Source organism: Polyodon spathula, chromosome 2 (assembly GCF_017654505.1).
Source record: "Polyodon spathula isolate WHYD16114869_AA chromosome 2, ASM1765450v1, whole genome shotgun sequence".
Taxonomy (NCBI): domain Eukaryota; kingdom Metazoa; phylum Chordata; class Actinopteri; order Acipenseriformes; family Polyodontidae; genus Polyodon; species Polyodon spathula.
Window position 1 is genome coordinate 43,037,807 of NC_054535.1, and position 22,882 is coordinate 43,060,688.

Consider the following 22,882-nt stretch of genomic DNA (forward strand, 5'->3'; position numbering starts at 1 on the left):
TATTCAGGAAAATGGCAGAATAATGTGATGCTCTATTGCCATTAACCACAAGTAGGTCTGTTAGCCATAGGGCTTAGAAACACAGTTCTTTCTTTTCTTCCTTTTCCAAGTAAATTTATATTACAAATGAGCCTCAAACAGATGATTTGCCTGGTCCATCCTTAATGAAGTTTATACAAGGGCTTGATTTTGTTATGCCTAGACATTGATTAGACTAATTCTGCCGTCCAAAACCCATCTTGGCTCTGTCAGGTATCATTCATTCTCCTCCATATGTAAATACGTCGTTTCAAGTACGCAACGGCAAGCATCGTAGCCAAAGAGATTCCAGGTAGGAAATGCCTTTCTGAATGCACACTCCAGAAATAAACCAGATTAGAGTGCCATCTTGTGGTAAAAATATGCAATAGCCAGACTTATTACGTCATCTTTCTTTTTGCAACAGTAAGCATGAATAAGTAAGGTTCCCTCCTTAATGTCACTTCAGTATTTTATTGAGTTTGTAAGTACTAATTCTGAATAAACTGAAGAGTAGTAAATAATCCATAAACTGCAGATTAGTATATGATCTACATGCTTTTTAAGTACTAGAGAAAAAATATGTGTACTGGGGAATCTCTTTATACTTCTGAAAGGGAAAAGGGTATACACCCTAAGCCCAACACCCCCCTATCCCCATCACCCCCCCCCACCCCATTATTTTGACTAACCTCAGCATATGGAATAAAGCTGCACTGGTTGTTAATCTTGCCAGAAAATAATTAGTAGGAACAGCTTAATTACCAAGCATAGGGAAAATCAGTTTGGATTAAGGGGGATCTACTTTCCGTACATTGGAAGTTCCCAGAAATAAACCTACATTTTTAGATTTATTTTTCCTGCATAAATAAAAATGAATGAAATAATTAAAACACATGTTTTGGGCATAACATTTGTGCATAATTTAAGCAGCATATAATTGCTGTATTAAAAAAAAAAAAAAAAGATTTTTAGGTCACTGAATAATGAAATGTGTGTTCAGTTTCTTCAGGAAGAAGTGTGAATTCTTAAGATGTAGTACTTGCATATTCCAGGTAAATGATACTCTCCCTTTTCCTTTTTCAGTTAAAAAAAAAAAAATATCAACAATTATAATCAGATGTTAACTTAATCCAAACCAAATGTGCACCACATGGAAAAGAGGTTAAGTGATACACCAATATATCAGTTTTATTGATCTTTTTTTGTAGAAATCTGACTGCATGTTTTAATCCCAGGAGTTGTAACACATAAATAAAATGTAAAAAGCAGAATATGTTTAACAGATTTTAACATTATCTTAATTAAATCAGTATTTCTCTTTTACTACCTGTGGATGTTCCGTTGTTCTTAAAATAACAGTTTCTCAAAGCATTGGAGGCTCAGTTTGTCATTGAGCGCTGTTACTGCCATAAGGAGAGGCGCCTTGTATTATTTATCACTGGAGGTAGCATTATATTAGCATGACCAGAGGCTCAAATAATTAAGACACATTCCTCCAGTGAACTTCAACCTCTTTTCCCCTTAGAAGCGGCTCTGACATTAAGAGAGTCCCTCATGGAAGGAACAGCAGTTTACAGTTACGTAACATACATCTATGTTGAGTTGTTAGAGGTTCTAATTGCTGGTTGATTCATATATAGTTTAAGTCATCTTTGCAGCTTTCTACCTGGCTCTGACAAAGGTCATCGATAAGGGCAAAGGGGTCAGCTTGGTCTCTTTGGCAACAGGAAATACAATAATATATATATATGGTAATTCATTCATAATTCGAGTAAAGCAAAATAAACTAAGTATCAATGACCGATAAAACATAAAAAGAGGCTTCTTAATAACAAAACAAGTCAGGCGTACTGTTGGGTCATTTAATACTATACAAACATATATAAAAAAAAAATTTAAGGATCAGTTGAGTTGTCTGAGAAGTGGGTGACAGACTTTAAATCTTACAGAAATGTCTTTATTCTAAAAAATATGTAACAAAAAAACAAAAAAAACCTAGTTTATAACAAAAAAATAAATAAAACAGGGTACATTTTAATCTGTGATTGTGATTTTCAGTTGAGTAAACTGAGCAACAGTAAGGCCTTACTATTTAATGCTGACAGTTCTGCAAGCTAAGCGCTATAGTTATTTGGTATAAAAGACTCTGTAATTGTACTGCCTGTTCATGGCAGTACATATACTGTAGATCGGTTTATTGAAAAAAAAAAAAAGTACCCCCTTTTAAGTTTTCAGTATTGTTTTTATTTAATGTATTTTATTACAAAAAAATATTAGAATTTAAGAGTCAGTTTGAGCCTGTCAGGCACTCTATGTATGTGGCATGATTTACAGTTTTGTATCATGGAAGAAGACATAGTAGTTTATGGAATCCCATTGGTACCTTTTATGTAGCACAGGCTGTGTACCTTGTTCGGTTGGAGATAAATCTGTAGAACATTTGGTCGTCTTGCGCATTATTTACAGCTTCCACCTCAGAGCTCATTTAAACCTTTGTCTAGCCTTAAACCGTTCTGGTCAAGAATATAACCCACAACCAGTGGCACTTTTATTCGTCCCTCTTAACTTTGTCAGCTTTTGGTTAAGTTTAGGCATTGCATGCTTCAGACATTGCTGGCTAAACACTCAGTGGATTGTTCCCCCTAAGTCTTTCTTCATTTTTACAAGACCCTTGGTGCACAGCTATTTCCAGCGATAAATGAACGGCGCCTGATAATGAACTTCTAATGAACTCACTACTGTATCTGAGAAAGTGGTTCACTGCAACCTTTTCCATCAGATCAAAGCTGCAGAGGTTTAGAAGGAAATCCCTGTTAAACAAGACAATTATCAGTCAGTCAGCAAAATGTTACTTCTACTGGATGTTGTAAAACAGAACAAAGTTTTTGTAGGGAGTTTTATAATCCCACAGTTACCTTTAGAGAAAACTCCTACCAGCCCTAGAACGTTTTTTCAATCAGCCATTCTCTAGAGGAGCGGTGATGCCCCTTTTGTCCCGTCCCGTACACCCCCCCACTCTTGCTTTTGTGTGTGTTTGAAGTTGAGGAGATTTAAAAAGAAAATAATTTGCGTGACTCTTCACTCTAAAAGGGTAGATGATTCATATTTAAATGGGTCTAGGTTGAGCTGCCTTTAAGAATAACAATGATTGCCATCAACACGTATTTTAACCTTTAAATAATTTGATAAATTTACGGTCTGTCAGATTTTTTTTTATGCTCTTAAAACAATGTTTTAGATATGGTGGCAGTCAGGTTCTTTTTCTCTGCAGAAACTTTGCATTTTACTCTCATGAAAATTGCCTGGTTTAGTTATGAATGGGGGTTGATTTCTTAGAAAAACAGTAACAGATACCGATGTTAAACAGGCTACTAATAGTTTAACCTCATACAGCATTGCACCCAGAGACCACATAAATGGAGTAGAAGATATAAGACCATAAGCCAGATTCACTGTACATTTTACTGTTGTGCATTCATTTTATTTTTAATGAAATACTAATAAAACCACTCTACTGAAAAATGTGTACAATTAAACATTTTATGAAAGAAGTATTTTCCTAAAGTTGAAACAGCAGAATTGTTAGATTTTTAGTTTCATTGTGAATTCTGACTTGGCTTTTAGACTGTTGAGTCTTGGACCCCAGCAAAGCATTCCATTCTTCCACAATTACCTTCACATCACAATTCTCCCAGGTTTGGTTTTGTTTTTCCTGGGCGTTTAATTAATCTGGAGTTTAATTTAGAAATGCATATATGGTCTGTTGCAATGCTTTGCTAGCCACTGAAACAGATTGTGTCTTTTTGTGGCAGTGCTGAGGTTAAGAACTCCCAAGAAATATTCCCAAAATAACCCATCCCGTCAGGTTCTGATCAGACCACAGCTCCCAAAGCATTGTAAGTTGTCAGCTTTTCAGAAGCTATCAGTTAGTGGCAGGTTCCCTGAAGGTGATGCTACTCTGCATGACCCACATCGACAGACACAAGCGCAGATCGACAAAAAAGTCTCGTTTCAAGTCATAACCCGTTTCTTTCAGCAGCACTGCTTGGTTAGGTTCAGCTTGTTGTTTTGTTGTGTTTATTTTATTTAACCAGAAAAGTCCTGTTGAGATTAAAATATATATTTTCAAAGGTGACCAGGTCAAGAAGGTGGCATATAATAAAAAATAAATACAAGCCAATACGAAAATACAACCAATACAAAGAAACAGTTTATGGGCACCAGACAAAACAAAACATGTCTCAGCTGCATAGCTGTCGGTTTTTGATTTGTACTCCTTTAAAGGGATCAAGACAGTAAGTTTCAGTTCTTACTGAAGTTTATTCAAAGAGTGTGAGTAAAAAAACTGAATGCATTTTTTTCCAAATTCCATGTGAACTTTAGGAACTGAAAAATGTCTGAGATCTAAGATTATAAGAACTAGTAGAGGTAATTAGCAGTTTATTAAAATAGTGTTGGGTTTTGCCAAGGATAGCCTTAAAAACAATTAGAAAACTATTGAGTGTGAACAGTCAATCAGCTTTCAGATCTAGCGGGCTTCTATTTTGCATAGATGCCCGTTTGAACGTTGAAGTGCTTAACTGTAAATTCAATTTTAAATCAATTTGCGCATACATACCGGTTTTTCCCTTAACATTCTAAACTACAACTAATCTGATAACATAAAAAGCTACTTAAACATACTTTCTGACGCTGGTCTAGAGACAAGCGAAATCATGTCTGTGACAGGACACAGTAAAGAAGGCTCAATTCGCAGCTACTGGACAGCAAATCAACAGGTTCGACATGATTGTACACAATTCTGTCATCGACTGGAACCACACAACACCAGCCAATCAGATTGCCAACCCTGTTTCTGTTCTATCCATACCAGCCAATCCACTCCCTGCCTACTTCAACAACTAGTTTTGAGTCCGACTCAGTACTACACAGACTATTCAATAATTGTACATGTCCAGATAAATTATAATAATTAAGAGTAAGAACCCAATAAATAAATGTTAGCAATAATAATAATAATAATAATAATAATAATAATAATAACAACGTTGTTTTGTTAGCGCCCTCATTACAGCTCGGAATGCATAACTCCAGTCTTGGTCATCTACCACACGGCAGAGCCTGCATTGGCAGGCTCTGTCGCTTAATTATGCACTGGTGTTTCAATCGTCATGAAGGTAAAGAAGTCAGACCAGCCAATCTATAAATCACCATGATAAACTTAATAACCCAGGTTTTCTAAGACTGTGGTTGTAGATCATGTACACAAGATCAGTTGTTTTCTAGTTTGTTCTGAAAAACAGGATTTATATCAATAGCATTCAAAACCACAGGCATCTGGGGTTACTTATTCCTGCGTCTAACTCATTTTCAGGAATTCATCCTGTCAGTAACGATTTCAAATTCCATGAGTGTCAAATGTATTGGTGTTTGTTACAACTTTATGCAAATGTTTGTAATTTTGTTTCGGTGCCATTCACACAACCACATATACACTAACGGCAAAACAGCTTTTCCTTCACCAATATGTTTGAACAGCTCCCCCTAGTGTCTACTGTAGGGACTTATGAGGTTAACAATTTAGACATACAGTACACCCTCACTATAACGAACCTGTTGGGGTGCAAGCCTTTTGTTCATTATATCGAGGGGTTTGTTGTAGCAAAAGGACAATCAAAATGAAGGATAAACTGTTGAAGTAAGTTAATGAGGTGATTGATTGTGAATAAAAGTAGAATTACATGTACCTGTTCATCTCGTGTATGCAGTGTTCAGCCTTTTGTAATCCAATTTGTTAAAGAATTAAAATGCAGTACAAAAAGCAAAAATCCCAATTTGAAGCTAAACTTCAATTTCGATTTGAATCATTTCAAAGTGCACCAAATCTTAGTTGAACTTTTCAGAATCCCAAACTGAGGTTTTATTCCAAATCAACATTACATGAAAAGTTAATCAGATCCTCCAGTTTTTTTTCTGTTTTTTATCTTTAATTCTGTTTCTGTTTTATTTGCCTTTTTTCTCTGCTTCACAACAACAGCAAACACTCCCTTTCACTGGTCTTTAGTTAGCCCCACCTCTTCCAACTCCCCGGCCAATCATCTGCAGCTCCTGTTGTCCGTATCTGTCGACCATAGGCTGTTTGACTGATGTAATACACAGCCCCTCCTACTCCAAGCGTTCCTGCACTTCAGACAGAACCTCACTTACGTTGTATGTTGGTGTGTGTGGGTGTGTGTGTGTATATATATATATATTATATATATATATAATATATATATATATATATATATACACACATATAAATTTTTTGGGGTACAGTGGCCATGTTTGTTATAAAACAAGGGCATTACTTAGCGTGTGTAATAGATATATATATATATGTATATAGATATAGATATCTATCTATCTATCTATCTATCTATATATATATATATATATATATATATATATATATATATATATATATATATATATATATATATATATATATATATATATATACAGTTGTAGTCAAAAGTTTACATACCCCAATTGACATTTATCATTTCTCGAAAACAAATAATTTTAGGAAAAATCTTTAGTAGCAAAAGTTTTGCTTTTGTGGATGAGGAAAATGTTGAAAGTTACTTATTGCAGCAATTCTTTTTGCAGAACTCCAAAAATGCAAATTCATACCCTGACAAGGAAAATGAAATTAATAGCTTGTTGAGGCATCTTTAGCAATAACCTGCCAATCTGACATTTATCATTTAGCTTTTGGTTTTCTGTAGTGATTTCTGACCATTCTTCAAGGAAAAATTGTTCCAGTTCATTCAAATTCCGAGGACTTCTCTTGTGCACAGCCTTCTTTAACTCATACCAAATATTCTCAATCTGATTTAGATTGGGTCTTTGACTAGGCCATTCCACAACATTGATTTTATTCTTCTTTAACCATTCTGAAGTAGATTTTGATGTGTGCTTTGCATCGTTGTTGTGTTGGAACGTCCAGTAGTGCTTTAAGTTTTGTAGTGGATGGTTTCAGATGATTGGCCAATATCTCTTGGTATGCTATGGAATCCATTTTACTATGTATTGGAACTAAATTTCCTGTGCCATTAAAGAAAAAACAGCCCCATAGAAGGATATTACCACCTCCATGCTTGACAGTAGTGTGGTGTTCTTTTCTTTGTACACCTCACCAGACTTTCTCGAAACGTAACGACTATCAGCATGACCAAATAGCTCGATTTTTTTTTTTTTGTTTAATCACTCCTCAAAACCTTTGACTAGAACTCATATCCATCATTTAAACGCCATTCTGCAAACTTTAAGCGATTGTCCTTGTGACATTTTCCTAAGAGTGGCTTTTTCCTTTTCGCCTGCAACCATTGAGACCTTTACCATGCAACACTCAACCTACTGTATGGTTGAAATGGAAACCCCATAACTGCAGTGCACATAAATGAAAATGTTACTTTTCTTTCAACACAAAGGCCTTTTGTCTGAAACCTAAATTGAGTAAACATTAAAAAGTGTGTGTGTGTGTGTGTGTGTGTGTGTGTGTGTGTGTGTGTGTGTGTGTGTGTGTGTGTGTGTGTGTGTGTGTGTGTGTATGTATGTATGTATGTATATATATATATATATATATATATATATATATATATATATATATATATGTGTATATGTGTGTGTGTGTGTATATGTGTATATGTATGTGTGTGTGTGTATGTATGTATATATATATATATATATATATATATATATATATATATATATATATATATATATATATATGTATGTGTATGTGTGTGTATGCGTGTGTTTTTTATTAGTCTGATGGACCTACAGGTTGTACACCCCTGGCTTACAACAAACTAGAGAAACTACAGCGAGACTCATCATGTGACCTTTTGTTTCAGCCGAGTTCGTCACACCCAGAGCTATTTTGACGGGACATGACTGTGAGATTACCTGTGCAGCTGTGTGTGCTGAACTGGGCCTGGTCATTAGTGGCTCCAAAGGTAAGCTATGAGTGTTTATCTTAAAATACAGTTTCATCATAAACAAATTGAGTACATTTAATACTCACACAATATTTGGAAAAAGAATAATGCTGGCATCGTAATATTGCCTTTAATTACCTAGTGTAAACAAAGAGATTGACTTCAATCACTTGCTTTTAAGTTTCATTATTGTGTAATGTTTATATCCTTTTTTATGCTTTTCATAAAAATGTAATTTTGTCTGGTGAACTTCGCTGAAAAGAATAAGACTTTATTGCAGAGTCTATTCTTTAGTACAGAATTGCTGGGAATCTAATCATGAAGTTTGCTTGCTTAAAAAGGGCACTTGCATGTGAACTTGACTTCTTTGAACAAAATGAACAGAGCTCAGTAAGAGTGGTAAAAGGTGCCCACACTCTCACAGCTGTAATTAGCATTCCCTATTCAAAAGAGCCTGACACCTAATTACTTTAAATGTATTTTTCCTGTCTGTTTCTCAGAGGGTCCATGCCTGATACATTCTATGAATGGAGATCTCCTGCGGACCCTGGAAAGCCCGGTAAACTCTGTATGGCCGAGACTCATCCAGTCCTCTACTGAAGGGCACTGCGTGGTTTACTATGAAAAGGGTCTCTTCTGCATTTTCAGTGTGAACGGGAAGCTGCTGGGCCACATGGAAGTGGAGGAAAATGTCAAGGTGTGTATTTGTGGCAAATCTGCTCGGCATAGAGGCTGACTCAGTTTGCTCACTATGCCTACCCATAATTAGTATTTTATAAGTCAGCTCTTGCTTATGAGAGTTGAGTGATATGTGTGAGATCTCCTGCAGCTACATGCAAGACCACGGCTCAGAGGAATTACTCTGGCAAGCTTCTGTTGTTCTTAACCCTGAAATGTAAATCTGCAAACTCAAACTATCAACTCTGTTGATTTCTGCTTCATTTCCAAATGGCAACAACGTTTGTTTTAAGCAGTATACAAGTGTATTCATTGTACAGATTTAGGGTGAATTTATGAAGGATCTAATAATTTGTTTCCTTCTTCTGATTGTTATTGTGATTTATTATTTTTTTATAGGGCATTTCAGGACACAGTGGAGGATTACTCCTCTCATTATCATGTTTAAGTTCTGATGCGTGAATAACCCTTTGAGAAATGATCCCAGAACTATCCCAGACAGCTGCTGATGAAGCTGAAATATTCTGAGCAAGGGCTTCAGTGAAGAATTTAATTTAGGAATGTGCCTAAATAAGTTCTATAGTTGCTCACAAACAAGTACATTTTATGATCTTGCTGAACACAATACTTTCATGTATCCCTGGCGACATACACACTGTATAGTTTACATTTATCTAGAGAATGGGTTATCTGATTTGGTTAGGGGGTTCTTTAGCACAAGATGTTGAGTTCATCAGGATTCAGGGATATAAAGGGATTCTTGTCATTCGGTCCATGTTCAATGTCACAATTCTTCAGCATAACCATACAGTAGATGTAGGTCATGGTGATTTGCTTTTTCATGATGCTCGTAGCTAGATCGCTGTTGTCAGTTCTTGCAGATATGTTGTCTTGCACTACATTTGGTAGAAAGGTCATACAATGACTGAACTGGTATTGTTAAGTTGTAGCCGTTCTATAAGAAAGAGAAATGTTTATACATGATGGATTTCCTGTTACATGTGACTTGTGAATGATTGCCCTGTGTGATTCTTGGTGGATTGCTGGCATTACTCTGACAGTCTATCAGATCTGGAACAATCCCTGCAGTGTTACAGCCACTCCTGATGGGCTGGGGCAATGCTGCCCGAGGCACCAGAAGTTCTGTTTTTAAGCTTAAAAAAAAAAACAAAAACAAAAAAAAACACAGATGTACCTTCTTTCTCCTTATTGGACTGTAGCCTTAAACAGTCCACAGCCTTTTTTCCCAGGGCCCCTGCTCTTTATCATGCAAGCCAGCAACATTATGATTAAAGAACTGCAATTGAAATGAAGGCTACCTGCCCACAGGCACTTTCGAAGTGGCTTTCTCCCTCTCGAAAGGGAACTTGCAGGTCAGAATGTCCAGGCCAGCATGGCGGAAAGTTCTTTGATTTGCGTTTCATATGTCAGGGCGCGGGGAAAATTGCAGGATGTTGACAAGGGGTTACCATTTACAATCATCAAGCACAGAGGACAGGTTTCTTATTCATCCAGCACGGCACTAGAAAATTACTGTGAGGCTTCCGGTCTGCCTGGGAAAACTCCGAGACGCAATCAGAGCCTCACACCTGCTTTTTATTTTAAAGGCCCTTCTGCACTTTTGTAACCCAGAACTATAACCTGTTTAATTTTTTGTTTCAGCAGTGTTTTTATTTGTAGAGTCCTTTGTTCTCATGGAGCATTGGTACTACATCAAATAACTGGTGTTGATGGATTAAAAAAATAAATTTAAGGAAACTGTTCCCTGTTGTTGGTGGTTTCTTTAACAACAGCCTACAACATTTTTATGCACAATTTTGTTTAATCAGTCAAAACTGGTCAAAGCTTGACTTAAAGCTTTGTGACTAGGGCCCAATATATTGCATATTTTTTTACAATCAATGTATTAATTGCTTTTGATGCTGTCTCTGTTGAACTTGATCACCTCTTTCTGATTTTAAGCAGTTTATTTTGTATTTTAACTCTGCTTTGTTCTGCAGTTCTGCATGTGGGAGAAGTGTTGGTAATGGCAACACTACAAGGGTTATTTTTTTCCCCAATGAAAGGTCCACACACACTGAGCTATACCTGACAAACTTTTTCTTGGAAGTAGTATATTTGATATATACGATTAACATAAATTAATACATGTGTTAATAATAATAAAATCCTTCTTGAGTGAGAGGAAAAGAGTAGAGTAAAATAAATCTTAATTTCAGCATACAGGCAGACTCATTTGGAAACAAGCATGCGTGCTGAAAGGATTACAGTCTTCAAGTTTATTCCGATATGAATAATGTTATTAAAAGCGTTTCTTTTTTTTGTGCAGTGAAATAATAATGCAGTCATTTAGACTTGCATATTTGTATGGTAAACGTTTAAATAATAAAAAAAAAAATTAAACAAAATAGCAGATAGTTCTTGGAATAAAAACCTTATGTCTGGCTGTTTGGCATTCTGCTCATGTGTGACATTACTCAGTATTATTAAGATCTTTTGATATTTGACTCGGGGCGCCCATGCTGGAGTTTTTGAGAAGTCTCCTTCCAGAGTGTTCCAGGCTCATTAGCCTGCCCCAGAGAAATGTTCTTGATTTATGTGCCCTGCCCTCCCACCTGGGCTTCCCCAGCGATGTGCCAAGTTTCCAGATTCCCATCGAGCACAGAGCAGTGAGGGGCTGCTCTCTTGTTTTATAGCGTGAGCACCGGTCTGCTGGAAAGGAAAACCAGACTTCACACTTCTCATGCACTACCTGCCAGCTCGGGAGAATGCATGGACAGTCATTGGCTAGAAAGCTAATTTAGTATTACTAATCAAAGCTGCCAAATCGCACAGGGCAATTTCGCATATTCTCGTTGAGTTTAGACTTTTGCCTAAGTGAAGCCAAGGTGCAAACCATACAATATAACAACAGTATTTGCACACCAGGTGTCTCCAAGAGCTTGGTGAATATGGGTGTGGTTTTCGCCACAAGTTCTTTGTGCATAACCATTGCCAGTAGAATCATACGTAAACTTGATAGCCATGTTGAATTTAATGAATGTAGATTCAAACTGCTAATACTTCCACTTCATTGTATAGGTGCTGATGGTGGTTGAGCTTCGAGCCTTTCTTTGCCATTGTAAAAATCTAACCTATTTTCTGCATATTGAGCTGGCAATGGATTAAATGCTTATTATTATTATTATTATTATTATTATTATTATTATTATTATTAGTAGTAGCAGTCATAGTAGTACTACTCAGGAGCCTTGATAATTGAAATTAAATATGATTTTGATTCAGTATCAAATCCTGTAGCGTGCGAACATATTTAATAAGCACGCACACTTTTGAATTGAATTTAAGTGTTACTAGACACTGTTTAAAAAGCCTGTAGTAGAACTAGAACTCCACTGAACCGAGACTCAAAGGTTAACAGAATTCTGCAGTGCAAATTGTTATTTCTGAGCCTGGGACTGAAACTGTACGTGTTACAGAACTCAGGGGAGGCTGAATTGATTTCACCCCATCTGATTCATCTTTTTATTACTTTGTGCAAACTGCAGTGCTGTTCTCCTTGTAATAACCATGTCTAGTGATTAGCATTTGTTATTGATACACTTGATGAGATTGCACAAAAGATTCAGTAGGCAGTCTGGTCGTATAAAATAATTATACACACTCTGTGATCCCAATGAACAATTTTAATTCAGCTATGTTTTATTAGATTCATCTTTTGGTTTCTTTCATAAGAGTAAATAAAAACAGATGTGTGTGTATTTATTTATTTAGCCTTTTTTCTTCATCTTTAAGTATTTATAAATAGGTTATCTCATAAAGTTCTGGATACAGCTGGATTAATATTAACAGATCATTTAATTCAGAAGGACAAGTCTAAAAAAATAAAAATCTTATTTAGAATTCATGATTTTGGAAGCCTTGGTACTGTGTCAGCATACAGAAATGCATTAATGACATTTATATGCATGTACCTTAGTTGGTGGATTTATTTACAGATGTAAATTGCAGATTATCAAAATTCTAAGAAACCAGCCACATTCTTGATAATAGTCTTGCTAAGCCGTGTTTACAATGAGCCACCTTACAAGAACTTGGACAAGGCTGGCTGGTTTTCTGACAATTACCAGTGGGTGCAAATTTTTTTTTTTTTTACACCCTGGTGAGGCGCTTGCATTTTAATATAATCCTTATGGTACAAGGAAACCCAGCCAAAATATTCTATAGTATATCCCGCTGTGAAGCCTGGTTGTTACATTTGATCTCTTATGGGTCCTGACTGTCTTTCCATCTGGCTGCAGTTAGGGATGTCTATTTCAAGAGCACCAGCAGTTTCAGCCCAGTTCCTGATGGTCAGGTCACAGGTGTCTACATTAATAAACCCCTCTACAGATAGACATTACATTGTTTTTTCTTGCCCTCCCCCCACCCCCCAAAAAGAAAGAAGGTGGGCTAGGATCAAGTCTGAACTAACCATTCCACTCCTTACATCCTTAGAGGGCAGAGTTGAATAAATAAGATAAAGCTGGCAAACAAATATATATTTTTAATTTTTTTTTTTTTTTTAAATCATTCCATCAGGCAATACTGTTGAGCCGTGATGGACAGTACCTACTTTCTGGAGGAGATGGAGGAGTGCTGACAGTCTGGCAGATTCACAACCTTAAGCAGCTGTTCACATACCCCGGATGTGATGCTGGGATCAGGTCAATGGCCATGTCACAAGACCAAAGGTAAGACACTACCCAGTGACTTAACAGTTACTGAAGAATGCCACACCAGGTTCTCCTTGGGAAATCCGTATGGGGTGGCTTAGTTTGGCCAGGATGTCCTCGGCTCACCGCGTATCAACGACCCTGGTAGACTGGCCGGGCACCTGCAGGCTTGCCAGTAAGCTGGCCAGAGCTGTGTTGTCGTGTAGCTCTGAGTTGGCTGCATGGCGGGCCTGCAGAGTGAAAAGAAGCGGTCGGCTGACTGTACACGCTTCGGAGGACAACCTGTGTTTGTCTTTGCCATCAAATTGGGAGAAAAATGGGGTAAAATCAACTGGCGATTTGTTAAAAAAAAAAAAAAAAAACAACACCTATTTCCATTTTTTTCCCCCCACATAACATCATACCCGCTGTCACGATGTTCCTGGCCCCTCTCGCGGTTCTTCTAATCCGATTATTACAACTTGCTCTTCATTGACTATATCGGGTTGCTCTTTTTGTTTTCTCATCATTCATTTTGGTTTGGTAATTTACACATTCGTTGTCACTATTTGTGCCTGTAAATAATCAGTTATTTTTATTAGCAATGTTTCCGTCCCTTGAAGTGCTTAAAACGGGAAAACCCACCACTTCAGCACTTGGATTGGTTAAATGTTGTGTCAAGATGTAACACAGCAAAGTGGCTGTAATGTAGTTCCAAGAATTTTCACCCGCAAGTGATCTAGTTTGCTAGCAGCATAATCAATCCTTATCGTTAAAGGCATAGTAGCATCTGCAAGACGGCTGGCTTAGCGTTTTTCAGCTGGGCAGCGACATTCACTTAGCCGTGCTGAAAAGGCTTAGGGAGAACCCTGTAAACGTTTTGAAGTTTGGTAAAGCTGTGCTGGAACAAATGTGAAAAGCTGCTCTCATAGCTGGGCATTTCATGGTCTTTACTCCACACTGCAGATCTGTAAAGAGTTCTTGGAAAAATAACCAGTGAAAACACCAGACTGCTAGTGTAGTGTAGAATAAATAACTTCACTCAACACAGCAGACCATGTAACTGGATGTAGACTTGGTTATGCTCCTATATAGTTTTTGGATGATTAAGACACTGAATTTAGCTTCAGTAGGGTTGTCATTTCTGGTCTGTGTCTCAGCTTTATGCTTAGGCCTGAAATTAAATTGTATTCAGTGACAGTCTTAAATGCATTTGATGTTAAAACATAAAAAAAATAATATAGCAGTGTTTCAAATCTAAATATAGAGCAAAAAACCTCCAAGTCCACAGTTGTAGATGTCAGAACTCAAAACATACGTTGAACATACGCACACATCACAGTATACTGAGTCTGACCATTAACATGAAGGTTGTTAAAAATCTATGCAACTGGTAGTGAAATACATCAGGGGTTTGATTTGGAATGGGAAATGAGGGACATTTAGTAGAATGCAATTGTGTATTCAGGCGGTTCTTTTCAAAGACAGGTATGCTGAGTAAATCACAATTCATAAAGTTCTGGAAGTAAAAAGGCAAAATCACATTTTGGGCATAATTATTTAAACAACATAATGGCAAAACTAAACATTTTTTTCAGTTGAAATACAAAAAAACAAACAAACAGGTTTATACTTTTGAGATTTGATTAAAACTGAGCACATTTACTCAAGCTGTTGAAATTGATCACTGAGCAGCAGAGCAGTAGAGAAGAGCGGAAGCAAAAGTAATTAATGTGATCTGTCTGATTTATCACATTGAGCAGTCCTGCGTGGGTCCGTTTTTCACAACCCACTTCCGACCAGGATCTGCTACTACAGGACCCGACCCGAACCTGCAACCTGCTGCAACACCATCTTCTTACCTGTGACAGATCTCTCTACCATTCTCCACAGATTGAGCTTATACAAGACAATACAGTGTGATAGCTTTCTCTAGTGCCCTGGATAATGTTAACATAGTATATTAACTATGTTTAATTACTTTACTATAAAATGCCTGTCTATCTGTGCTTTCACAGAGATGATGTACCAGTTTTGTGGCTGTCGTTCACAAAAACATGATGAGAGGTTTTACAAGCAACTAATCCAGTCACGTTCATTATTTTAATTCACTATGATTCCAAAATAATTCCACACTTTTTTGCTTTATATCTCTGTCTATTATCCACTACGTCAAGGGTTCGCAATCCTGGTCCTGACGGGAACCCTGTGTCTCCTGGTTTTCATTCCAACTGAGTTCTCGATTACTTAATTGAACTCTTAATTAAACAAGTAATTGTTTTCAGCTCCCAAAAAGTTGTAGATTTCGATTTAAATATAAGATTTTATAAGTAACTTGAAATCTGCAACTTTCTAGGAGCTGAGAACAAGTGAAAAGGACTAATAAGCAAATTATTTCACCTTTTTGTTTCACCTTGTCCACATACATTTTTTATATCACCAAGCAGACGTGATAAAATGATCCGAGAACACCGCTTAGTCAGCTGACTCCTCCCTAATCGCCTCCTGCTTTAGTGCAGGAAATACCGGTACATTCACCTTCTAATATGTTATCTGGGAAAGGGTTACAGACGCCGAACGGACAGAAAACGTTTTTGGAGATTCAAATTCAGACCCAAGCCTGACCCGAAAATGACATTTTCTGACCCGCACCTGAACTGCAAACCTCAAAAAAGTTCACATTACAACCTAACCTGCTTTACAGGTCACCCGACCCAGTGCAGGACTCTAACATAGAGTGGTATGCAGGGTGATTCTATCTGTTATCACTGAATTCTTTCATTCACACGCTCAGGGGACTAACACACTATGTTATTCTATTTTCTAGGTGTATAATTACCGGCATGGCCTCTGGAAGCATAGTACTATTTTACAATGACTTCAACCGGTGGCATCACGAATATCAAACAAGATACTGAAGCCCTGAAGAGAAGGACTCGTTCTAAGGGATTGCTGTGAGAATGGATGTGGAGCTCGATCTTCAGACCTGCCATTTGTTATTAACAGCAGTATCTATATAAATATATTCAATTCCTGAATGTAACTTAAATGCTGTCAAGAAAAAGCAAATTATTTTTAAATGGTCATTGCTATATTTTGTAGACCTTAATAAATTTCATATATGATAAAACTTAGGGCTGGGTTCTGTAGTTCTGGAAAAAAATTTAAATCTATTTTTTAGCTGTAAAAGTCTATTTTCATCTCTGTGCAAGGAAAACAATAATACTGTGGCCACTAGTTAGAAACATATATTTACATTAATGGTCTTAAATTGCTCATTTTGGCTTTTTTGGGGGAATGGGGTATTTGTGTAGTAAAAAAGCAAACATGTTTGGTCACTATTTTTCATAAGCATTGTGCTACTTTTACATCTGTACAGTACTGCTACTGATGTTACGTGGGAAAAAAGCAATATTCTATGTGTTTGATATACTGTACCTTTATTACTATGTTCTTAGAATCAGTACTGTTCTAATCATTATATAATTAGCACCAGACAAGGGATTCCTTGTTACACAACTTTTTACACACTTTGTATGCTCAAATTGGTGAAAAAACACCATGTTTCCTATTTTATTTTAACAGTCTTACATATTTGTGCATGATTTGTATCTGAGATGATAGTGGAAGGTAAGGACAGCAGATAGGTTATTGCTTCTTAAAAAAAAAAAAAAAGAGGGGCACTGTCTTCAGTTTCAGTCTTGAGAGATCAAGCTGTTCTGCTGTATTTACGAAGAAGAATCTTTTGACCCAGGAGCAGGCAAGTGCCCTCCATTAACTTGGAGTGGCGATGCAGGCACTCGGCGATCGTGTTCCAGGAGCTCTTACTGGAGTCAAGGAATAATAATACAGTGATCAAACGTTGATACCCTTTGGTTTGAGGTTAGCAATCCATCAACAATTTGGACGAATAAAGACTTTCCATGATTACACAAATTTAAAAAAAAAAACACCTGTTTTATAGATTTTTAGTATAACAGCTCTTGTCGATTGGGCATAGCTTGTACAGGTGTAGGGGATATTATTTTCAACTGAGCCATGGGGGGCAAAGAATATTGCATCTTTCCACCTGTCCAAATATGTATTCAGAATCAACATATCTGCCTGCTACTCAGGGAAATCATATATCATATTTTGATGCAGCGTCTCCATGGTTTACAGGATTTCCCATTATTGCATATTTAATTAGGATGCACACAATTTCTTTATTTTCCATGACTAGCATTGAAGATTTTCATGCTAGCTTGTTCCTGCGATTCAAAGATTTTTGGAATATTTTAAGAAGCAATAGAGTATTTGGGGTAGCTTTGTATTGTCTTTCTGCAATGACCATGTTCAGGATGTTGAAAAAAAGATAAACAATTGTTATTTTTTGTTTATATTTGAAAGGTGTGCATCAATGTTGGTATGTCTGCATTCCCATACTGGTGAGAACTAATTTAAATGTTGTGAGTTAAAATAAGGCTGATAAACATTCCTTCTCGGATTTCTTTTTTGTCTTGTCTGCCCATTGTGAGGAAAGCTGCCTAAAGATACAACTGCAAGAAATCAAGGACTACTGCATTTTTATGTGTCACTGAATATTTTGGTAATTGATTTGGAATGAGGTATTTCGATGTGTGATGACTTTAAACAATAAACAATTTGTAACTGAAAGAAAATGTGTATTTGAGTAACTTAAGTCTTTGTCTTTTTATTTTTACTTGTCAAATAGAAACAAGCCAAAACACTAGCACTTAAAACTGGATACACAGGGAATTCTGGATACAAGGACTTCCTGTCATAAAGTTCTGTGGAACTTGTGCATTGTATCAAAGGGGTGAGTTTGCAAAAATGTTCTAGTAGTGCAATTAATTGAATTAAAAAGAAAATGTTTTTTTAAGGGACTGTCATGTCTCCCCCCACAATCCAATTCAGAGACTACATTCTTATGGGGTACTGATTGTTTAAAGATAGGGTAAACCTGCTTTACATTCACTTTGCTGGCGTGAGTGCAGATTTACTGCATTATATTCAAAGAGCAGGAATTCACTGACTTATGTTAGTGGAAGTTTATATATGTTAAGGGCGAAACCCGGTGGTCTGGCGAGTCTAGTTTTGCCTGGGCCAATCTAGTTTCACCAAGGGCTTCTGAGTGAATCCTGAAGTTACAACTTTTTTTGGCACTCGTCCGTGTCCAATTGGGTGAATCTAGATTGGCCCAGAAATTTTAAAAGATGACTGGGCGAAACCCGTTTTTTCAAGTTTTCACTTAATTTCGGGGCTAGCCCAGGTGAATCTAGTTTCGTCCAATGCTTTAAAATCAATGCTGGGCGAATCTGGTTGGCCCATGCCATCAATTTGGGCTAGTCTAATCTAGTTTCATCCAAAGCTTCAAGCTCTGGATTTTCAAGACAATAAAACAGATGACACACCCTTTGAGAGGAGAAGGACTTTATTGCGTGGATTTCAGTTTTCTGATTTATTTCTAATACAAAATAAAAGCTCACATTTTTCGCTAAGGACAATCAGAACATAAAAGACAACGATGAACACTTGTGTGTGTCAGAGAAAAAGCTCTTCTCAAAAACAGGCTCAATGTTACAGGTCTGCACACTACATCTGTTCCTTGCTGATTCACAACTCAGAACACCTGGGTAAACTGTTTTTGTTGCTGAAATGATCAATAACAGGACATACTGTAAGCATTTCTAAAACAAAAATGAACATTTTTTTGTACTGGATGCTAACAAGGTTACATCTAGCACCTTCTTTGTACATCTAGATGTCCTACTGGGTGATGTCTGGAATTGCTGTTTGAATGAAGTATGCGACATGCAGCAAACAACGATCATCGAAGTGCAGTGTTAGATTTAACCACTTACAGGTTTACAGATTGGAAATTCAACAGAAAAGAAGCTCATGACTGGAAACAACCAAAACAACAATCAGAGGAGAAAACAAACAAAAACAACAAACAAAACTTTTCGAAAACCTCGCGACACCTCACTTTTATTCTTTGTACAAATAAATACCTTTTATTTTAAATTGGCTCCTATTGAGCCTCTTCAGTGTACTGCAGTTAACCCTCTTAACTCGCACTGCTGATATCTGTGCACAGGTAGGAACAATATAGTTAAGTTAATTTAGATTTTTTCCTTCAGTAAAAACAGGCAAAACTAATGACGATCCAGTCAGTGTAAAATATAGTACGTTAATGGCGTAAACAGATGTGCATGTGGGAGGCTAAAAACATCACCAGAATTGTTTTGTAGTGCCATATACGAAACCATATCAAACCTATTTTCATAGCTTATACTGTATATACAAAAACAAAAAATGCCCTCTAAAACAAATAATGGTTGAAATTACATAGTGCCAGCACACACCATCAGAGGCTGCCAGGGTCATTATCTACCACAATAGTAGCAGCGTTACTGGAACGAAGCATCTAACCCCTACATGCTAGTAGTCGGTAATAATAAAGATAAAGTCGTGTAGGCTGGGCCTCTTGCAGTGCGCTTCCTTTCCAGAGGAAGTCTGGTAGCCAGCCTGGTCAGGCAGTCTTTCAAGATTCATCAGCCCCAGCTCCGCACTGCATGCTGAGAGGAGGGGGCGAATGCGTTGCTGTTGGTGTGTCTGCCGTGGCGGGGGTCGATGGAAGTGGCAATAACGTGGGCAACTGGATTGGCTCAGATGAAGCAGGAAGGGAGGCAGCAGTGGCAGTGCTAGCCCAGGGTGTCTCAGGGTCCTCAGACTGGGCGAGTTGAGGTTTCTTCTCTGCCACGGCTTCTCTGGCCTCTTGACAGCGCTTGCTGACCAGGATCTGCTCCGCCTTATCTAGAGCCGTGTTCTACAGAAATACAGGGGAGGAAGGAGGGAGGGGGTAACACATATTAGTCATCAGCAGGACTGAGTGTGAAGAGAGACCCGAAAAACAAATCCTGAGGGTCAATCTACAATAAAGAGCTTCTGTAGAAACACTAGCGTTCCTCCTTTTAATTAGAAAATGCTACAAGAAATAACAGCTATTAAAGGTCAACAGCAAAGAAGCTTTTTTTTCTGGGGGGGTTATGGATAATTTTACTGGTTGTGAAATGTTGCTGTTGTGATTGCCACAGTATGCAGTGACCTCTGAAGTAAATAGAAGGATGTATTCTATTGATCTGTCACCCCGTCATGTTTGAAATTCGATTTACAGGTTGATATGAACACAAAAAATGTAAGATGGCAGTACTGTACTTTTTACAGTAAATTGACCCCAAAAAAGCAAATCATATTTTGATTTCTGAGCATGCATTCTGAGGAAAAGGAGAAATAACATTGATAAAGATTCCAGAAGATTAATGGGCTGAATAATGTTCCATATTTTGTGAACAGATTGTATTTAGTTTCTTGAAAGATAATTTCTTACTTCACTAAAGGCTGTGAATGTTGGAATGGGTATTCTGTTATTGTCTTTATCATTACTTGGGGGGGGGGGTTATTGAAAAGAAAGACAGAGACATACTTACTTCCATCTAAATAAGGCACAAGGTGAAGTAAGTAAATTTGAGCAATGAAAACACATTATAAAAGGTTAGCAGACAGGTCCATTGCAAAGTCAACGGAAATGCACCTGAATATACCAGACCAACTGTTTTATCAGTTATTCCATGTGCCTGGGTTGGGTTTAATGGGAGGTCATGGGTTCAGTATGGAAGGTGTTAAATGATTACACACTCCGAACTGGCATAATATGTAATTTGTATCTGTTTAAAAATATTAGTAAACATTTGCATCTTTATAAAACTACAGGAGACGACAGCCTTATTATTAAGTGAAGACGACTGAACATATCTTCTATGCAAACCAGCATATGAATATAATCTCCAAATTATAATCTTCAAATTCTGACATAATAAAAAAAAAAACTAAATTGTAACAAATAAAATACACCCTACCTACATACAAAGTTACAGCCTTATTAAGCGAGTGGGTGTACTTCATTGCTTCAAAACATCCCATGCAATGTGTTCTTAATCATCATTACTGTGGAACACTCGTGTATATCTGGCATGCATAATAATGTCTCCTGCGTATTTTACCTCTGGGTAGACGTTGAGCAAGCCAGAATGAGAATGACCACCAGGGGTGTACACCGGTAATTCCCACCGGTAGTTCAGAGGTTCATTCCAAGTGCACCCACTAGTGGTCAATTTAAACTGGCCTCATTACAATAATCCACTAATGTAAAATATACTGGTGGCTTTATTAAAGGAAATTCAGTGGGTACAATTTCCTTCAGTTTCCTGCCATGTGGGGCTTTTGTTACAAGCGAGATACTTCATTGTGAAGTCAAGGCATTTCTGAAAAGGGAATTGTTTAAAGCAAATCAACCTTCACTTCAACACAGACACAATGAATCATATTCTTATTTTCTTTGCTAATTTGTTTCATACCTGTGCATGTAATCGGGTTTATGCAAATGTCAGCAATAATACATAAGTGCTCTATTAGATCATTACATAAATGCCAGTTGTCATACCTTTCCTCATGCCTTTTGGGTATCTCTGTGAGTGTACAGGTCTGTGTGTGCAATGTGCATTGTGTGCTGAAGACATGCACTTCACAAACAATGGCTAGATCTTGAAACCAATAAGATTTCAAAAGGGTAAGTACATAAAGTCATGCTTAACTAAAGTTCAATTTAAAACATTTCTCATTTTCCGCTTATTCAGAAAAGTCTGTTATTGAAACTAAGCAGCAGGGGGAGGGGGAAGCATTGCAGTTGATGTTAGTACATACCATTGCCTTGGAGCTAATCAGAGGATAGCAATGCAGGCATTGGAAGGGAAGAGGGGAGAAGCAAAGGGACATAACTGGTCTTACTTAAAGCAGAGCAAATACAGTTCTAACATTGCACATACGTTCATAAATACATTTCTCAGCACCCATGAGGTATCTTATTGAAAAACTCAATAAACTACTGGAGTAGCCCCTAGGGTATATCTGCAATTTACAAACTATGGCAACATAAAACTTTGCATCCTTCTCTAACCTCACGGCAAAATAGTTGTTGGTACAATTCCCCAGTTCTCCACCAGATGGCATCAAAATGACATCCACAAGCTTGTTTCTCCAATTTGTTGTCCCCTCAGAACACAAAAGATTACCATAGAGCTCACTTATTGAAGGTTTTATTCAGTTTAGGCGTAACCTGATTTTTGAGAGGTAGGTCCGTATTTACATATTGTAAACCAGCTTTGACAGCTGTCACATATATTTATTTAGATTAGATATATGGTAAATGCTTTATGATCAGCTTCAACTGGACTGAAGGTCCCTTTCAGATAAAATAATTTACTTTTTTGTTATTCATAAGAAATGTATATTGTTTCATGGTCTAACAGCACCATATGTACCTACATATACACTGTACAGTGTATACTGTGAACAATAGGTTTCTTCTTATATCAAATGTGTCTCTTCTGAATGGAGTCAACTGAAGACTTTGTACCCATTTCTGCTTAAAATAATAGATTT

General features: G+C 37.2%; 2 protein-coding genes across 17 annotated transcripts in view; one reads left to right on the forward strand and one right to left on the reverse strand.

Annotated features, from left to right (window-relative positions):
• Positions 1–17,219, forward strand: part of LOC121296784 (lipopolysaccharide-responsive and beige-like anchor protein) — a 295,937-nt gene extending 278,718 nt beyond the window's left edge. For all 7 annotated transcript variants that reach the window (XM_041222596.1, XM_041222620.1, XM_041222603.1 and 4 more), the window contains 4 exons: positions 7,923–8,024; positions 8,507–8,703; positions 13,266–13,417; positions 16,206–17,219. In XM_041222596.1, the coding sequence (XP_041078530.1) occupies positions 7,923–8,024; positions 8,507–8,703; positions 13,266–13,417; positions 16,206–16,296 (542 nt within the window). In that variant the 3' untranslated portion in view covers positions 16,297–17,219. The remainder of the gene's footprint in view (positions 1–7,922; positions 8,025–8,506; positions 8,704–13,265; positions 13,418–16,205) is intronic.
• A 1,587-nt stretch (positions 17,220–18,806) lies between these two features.
• LOC121296815 (serine/threonine-protein kinase DCLK2-like) overlaps positions 18,807–22,882 on the reverse strand; it is a 109,025-nt gene continuing 104,949 nt past the window's right edge. For 8 of the 10 annotated variants that reach the window (XM_041222696.1, XM_041222686.1, XM_041222660.1 and 5 more), the window contains one exon: positions 18,807–20,210. In XM_041222696.1, the coding sequence (XP_041078630.1) occupies positions 19,926–20,210 (285 nt within the window). In that variant the 3' untranslated portion in view covers positions 18,807–19,925. Of the gene's footprint in view, positions 20,211–22,144; positions 22,158–22,882 lie in introns of all 10 variants that reach the window. The other 2 variants (XM_041222715.1, XR_005947109.1) reach the window with 2 other exon arrangements.